The 5792-nt window shown below is 35.6% G+C and overlaps 1 protein-coding gene across 1 annotated transcript; it reads right to left on the bottom strand.

Annotated features, from left to right (window-relative positions):
- Positions 1-4602: 4602 nt before the first annotated feature.
- On the bottom strand, positions 4603-5562 carry LOC122802256 (olfactory receptor 6N1-like). Its single transcript, XM_044071909.1, has one exon. The coding sequence runs from the start codon at positions 5560-5562 to the stop codon at positions 4603-4605; it is 960 nt and encodes a 319-aa protein (XP_043927844.1).
- Between the last annotated feature and the right edge of the window lie 230 nt (positions 5563-5792).

Below are 5792 nucleotides of genomic sequence, written 5' to 3'. Positions count from 1 at the left end.
AAATGTAAACCATTTTTTTTGGTTTACATTTCTGCATGCTTAGACTATGCCTGCACCACTTCCTAAATCTCTGTATACCTTCATTTGCATGCTACACTGCTGCACATGGGATGATTAGTATACAGGCGCCGGGAGCTGTGTGGGTGTGGCGTACGCAGGTAGTGCACATGGAAAAAGCTTGTACCTGAATTGCTCAGTGGCCATATTTGGTGTTAGATCACCGACACTACGTCTGCACCTGGTGCAAGCTTCATGAATCCCGGGGTCTGTGTTTCACAAATGTCAACAATTAGGGAGAAATGTTCATTTTAGCTTGTAGTATTTCAGCATTCTGCTTTTGTTGAAGAAATATGATCCTTTACAGGCTCTACTGTGTTTGAGTATGACAAAAAAAATCAGTCTTGGCATGCATCTTTCTAAACACACCTTCCTGTTTTCTTCTGCAGTGGCTGCAAGATGCTTAACATTTCATACCACTCTAGTCTTTGATGCAGTCATGTCAGAGATTCAGTAATACAACCTATTTACTAAGATTTATGTTATTGTTACAAGAATTGAGAAATTAACTCTAAATTTCTTAATCTCTGACAATGATAAGCTGGCACACAATTACTGTGTTAATATCTTAAACTCTAGAGGAATATCTAATGCTCTGATTACCCTCGTAGTTGATAATGACAACGTGTGTTACTTGTCATTGTACAGGTCTTCCTCTGTCTTAGTTCCCAACACTTCTTTCCAAAGCACTGGTTTCTTTATCTAAAACTTTATACTGAGACAAACACATTATGAAAACAAACGAGAGTACATTTAATGCCCCTGTCCTATTAAAAAACTGCAAAGAAGGAGCCTTGCATTGCAAACTCATTGCTTATTGCTCTAGATACTGAATCCTGGTAGTTGCTATAAGCCTACAAACACCAGAGTTCCATATACAGTCACAATATACCTATTGACTTTACCTCTCATTCCACAGTGTCACAGTATAAGCTTACTTATAGTCCCTTGTTAGCATACTTGACTGCAATTAGGTAATGAAAATTTTTGAAAATGTAGTGATTGCCTTGGCTGATTTCTCCATTAATATTTTATGATAATCCACTACAGTTCAGACCTATATTTATTTAGTTGGCAAGTCATGTTTAATAACCAACCCCGGTTGGTATTAATGAAGGTAGTGCGCAGATGCCATAAATTCATCTTAAGCAATATATTCAGTATAATTTACAAAAAATGGACTAAAGTAGTTCCTTGGGGTGTACAGACACGTTCTTGGTTTTTAGAATGGTGTACGGAAATACTAAGTACCCTACTGTATACCAGAAACTCCTGTTCGCAAGAATGACAGGTAGCACTGTGTACCTGACAATGCTACACAGAGCTACTGAGTTTGGCAGTTATCTGTTGTACAGCCTACCTTACCAAATAGCTACAGTAGCTGTTTGGTAAGGCATACTGTACATCAGTTAGCTGTCTTATTCAGAAGCGCTCTATGCTGCTGACAAGAGTGACTGTGATTAACGAAAAGATCGCAGCCATTAGGCATGCAGGTGATGCTGGGATCATTATCATAATACAGTAAAGAGGTGATGCAGTGTTGTGCATGCTCCATTTGGAGGAAGCTCACCGGGACTGGGTTGGGAGATACTAGTGGCTGGTAGATGATTTTCTACAGTATAAGGAAATCTGTTTCTAGTAATGTATTTCTTTACATGAAACTGATGCTAGCATGTTGTACAACATCCTGTGCAAACCAACTGGCAGGAGAAGGGAATTGCTGCAGTAACTGGTGCCAGGTGCCGGTACTGAACAAGTGCTGCCTTGATAGGCTTATTAGCTTAGAGCAATGGTGGTTGAAAAGAAATGGAACAGGATCATGCAAAAAAAGATGAAAGATAATCATTGATTTTATGTAAATAACTAGTTTGCATGGCAAACCAGAAGCAACAGCCCCCACTCACCCTTCCTTTCTCTAAAATTTCCTCATCTTATACTCACACCCTGGAAAGTTAAACCACTCTATGGAGTTGCATGCAACTTCTTTTGTACAATATCATTGTAATGTCTCCTAACATATGTTTAACACAATCTAAAGTCAGGTATGGATCTTCTACTTCCCAACAACCACTTATATTTTCAACATTTTACATTTCCACTAGGCTCATTCAGTTTATGTCTCTCTCTAACCTGACTACTGAAAATATGGTTAGTCTTTATTGTACAATTGTTCTATCCAGAGTATACATGAGGAAAGGCTGAATGTATAGATTATAATCTGAAAAATTTACATTAATTGTACTACCTAACATTGTGATGGCCTGATTTTTTGCATATTTACTGATTCAGTACCTCATTCTATATTAAGTCTGACTAGCTATACAAAGAGACTTACAATGGAAGCATTAATACAAGTGTGAAAATGACTATGCAGGTTAACGTTTTCCAGTCAATAGGCCACTGAAACACTGTATGAATAAGAATGGGGGCTCTGCTTCAGCTAACCTGAAAATGTAGTGTAAATTTCTGTGATTAATACCAACAGATTTTTCATATGTGTGGAATATGACATACGTTTTTCATTATACTAAGTAATATGGATGTTTCTGCTACACTTCAAATACCAGTGTTAAAAAAGAACAGTTTCATGATTCAGGCAAAATAAGCAGATAGGAGCCAAAGTAACAGAAATTGTTTAAATTATAATCACATATATATTTTAGATGCCAAGATCTGCCATGCCAAAATGATAAATAAATACCTACCTTGCTTGAATACTATGAGTTGCTCTGATCCGAAAAGTATATAGACTACCTAAAAAGTTATGTTTAATGATGCATACTTTATTGTATTATTCTGTTCCAGTAATATCAGTCTGTTAAGTTTAGAAATATGTGGAAAGGAAGTCCATGATTTAATAATCTCTTATCTCTTTATAACAGATTTTCTTTTCTGGAATTGCTTTATTTCGGTCAGGATGCTGATTTCAAAGATTCATTGAAAATACATTCAACAAAATAAAAGTGTTCATCTTTTATGGGTCATTTGTTTGTTAACCAGAGTAGAGCAGTGATCAACACTGGCCATTTTCAGACTCAGCCAATGTTCACAATGACACAAAGTACGAAAATCACACTGAATAACAAAAAAAGAAAAACAGTAGATGTGTACAGCAAGAAATCTACAGTACAATACAATCTAAATGTCAGACAGCACTTGGTTAACTACATGAAGACATAAGTGGATAAACTCTGCAAACAGAAATATGTTGGCAATAGGAAACAGTCAGTTAACAAGAGGGATAAGCTTAGATAATAATAGTCATTATGTGTTTTACTTCGTATACTGAGCTTCAGATAAGACTGCTTAACCTTCACAAGTTGTTGATGTGTAAAAAATATTGACACATCTGTTCCCTTTTATTTACTACTGGCATTCAGGATAGTTGTGTGAACTTACCTTTTAATGAATGCAGAGAATTCAGATTTACAGTAAATGAGATGAAGGTAGTACTTTGACTAATACAGCAAACTCTCAGTTGCCTTAGGACAGCAGCAGGATCAGATAGTCCAATAACTGGAGTCTTTGTAAAACTTCAAACTAAAATCTTTATTGACTTAGGATAGTAAAAGTAAAATACAACTGAATTAGTATTAAACAGGAATCGTATTAAAAATTTTGTATTGAAAAGAATAACTTTGTACAACTGTGGAAGATTTACATGAGATACTGAGGGAACAGTACTTTTACTGTTTTATTAGTTGGAAATCCAAATATTTTCAAGAATGTTTTCTGAGAGAATTAAAACATAGTACATATAAGAATATTTCTATAAGGTTGGATGGTGCAGAGAGTGTTTTACTATTAGCAGGAATACTGGAGGTGTTAGATCAGGAGGATTTGAATAAGAAGCTATTGTTGGCTTGCCACTCCTAAGGACAGGGGTGCAACTTTGTGTTGCTGCTTAGGTGACACCTAGCAAAAATACTAGGTGTTGAATCAGTGGGGATTAGGCTTCTAAGCAAGCATGATAAATTGGTGTACCAGATACCAGACATGCCAAGAATTCATGTGTGTGGCATCATGTATGCTTTCTAAAGTGAGCAGTGATGTATGGAACTCAACAAAGCAACAAACAGGACCATACCCCAGAAATGAAGAGGGTGGGCTGGCCCTGAAGCTCACCCACTCCCTAACACATGATCCTCACCACTGGGGGGAAATGAATAAATGAATTAACTTAGATCCCTGAGCAGGAACAAATTGGTTGTTGGATTCCCATCCAGGCTTTGGATACTTGGCCCTCACCATTAATGAAAAAGATTGGATGACTGGGTGTAGGGAAAAAAAAAACTTGTCAGGTACAGTTGAGACTAGAGATCAGAGAGGGAGGGGGAAAAATAAACATTCCTATAAATTCTTTTCCATGACTTTAAATGTACAATATTCAGTATCTGTTCATATTTACTTAGATATGTGTTCAGTAAATCAATAAACATGATTTTTAATTTTTTGTATATGTTTGCCTTTTTTAGCCACTGTTCTTGTACACTTTTTTTGATTACGTGATGCACATTTCAGTTCATGAAATCAAACTATTATGTCCTAAACATTTAGGAATATTGTACTATTTCTAACAGTTCTGAAAAAGCTGTCTCTGATTTCCTTTGTTCTCAAGCAGTAAATTATAGGATTCACCATTGGTGGAAATATATTCTGCAGTACAGCAGTCAAAATTCGAACATCTGCAGGAAAGCCAGATATTCTGTAAGAAACAAAGACAAACACAGCAGCTAGTATGAATATAGATATAACAACTAGATGACTTGCACAGGTAGAAAATGCTTTCCGGTGGCCTTCGGCAGTATTAATTTTTAACAAAGTTATTATAATTTTTGTGTAGGAAAAAACAATAAAGAGCATTGGAATTAGAAGCACCGACAAAGCAAGTGTCAAACTGACAACTGCATGAAAAGTGACATCAGCACAAGCCAATCTCACTACTGCAGAATAATCACAAAAACAGTGGTACACTTTATATGGTCCACAGAAGGGTAACTTAAGAGCAAGGTAAAGTGGAACCATTGGAGCCATCATTCCTGTGATCCAGCAAATGATAGAGAGTTGTATAGCTTTTCTATTTGTCATAACAGAAGGGTAATGAAGAGGCATACAGATAGCATAGTACCTGTCATATGCCATAATCATAAGAGTAAATGATTCTGCTGTGCCCAAACCCAGATAAAGAACCATCTGTATAAAACAAGCATTAAATGCAATAAATCTATCACTAAACATAAAGTATGATAACATTGATGGTACAGTAACAGAAGGAATGCAAATATCCAAGATAGCCAAATTACAGATCAAGATATACATAGGTGTATGCAGTGTGTAATCAGAGACTACTGTCATAATAAAAAGCAAGTTACCAAGAAGTGTAAAAATATATGCCACACAAAATATAACAAACAATATTGTTTGTGATTGCCAGTCTTGAAGGTTAGGAAAACCAACAATAAAAAATTCTTTAATTTGTAGACTTGTTTGATTGTGATCTGTCATATTTCAATGGGTACTGTGGTTTTGCTCCTGTATACAAAATAATTTTGTTGGTTAAACCATAGTTGAAACACTTTTGCAATGATAAACAATTGTGCGCATAAAGCATGTTATAATTTGACACAAGATAAAAAGAATTTGCAGTCTAAATTTTGCTAATTATTATACATCCTTAATATGTTGATAAAATCAAGCTATTGTACACAGTTCTGAATTTAGGAATTTATGTTCTT

Source organism: Protopterus annectens, chromosome 5.part0 (genome assembly GCF_019279795.1).
Source record: "Protopterus annectens isolate FY-2018-M chromosome 5.part0, PAN1.0, whole genome shotgun sequence".
NCBI lineage: Eukaryota > Metazoa > Chordata > Ceratodontiformes > Protopteridae > Protopterus > Protopterus annectens.
The sequence above is the reverse complement of the archived record's forward strand: the minus strand, read 5'-3'. Positions and strand labels throughout refer to the sequence as shown.

Coding starts and splice junctions, on each gene's coding strand:
- LOC122802256 (XM_044071909.1), bottom strand. CDS start 5,562: ATGACAGATCACAATCAAACAAGTCTACAAATTAAAGAATTTTTTATT.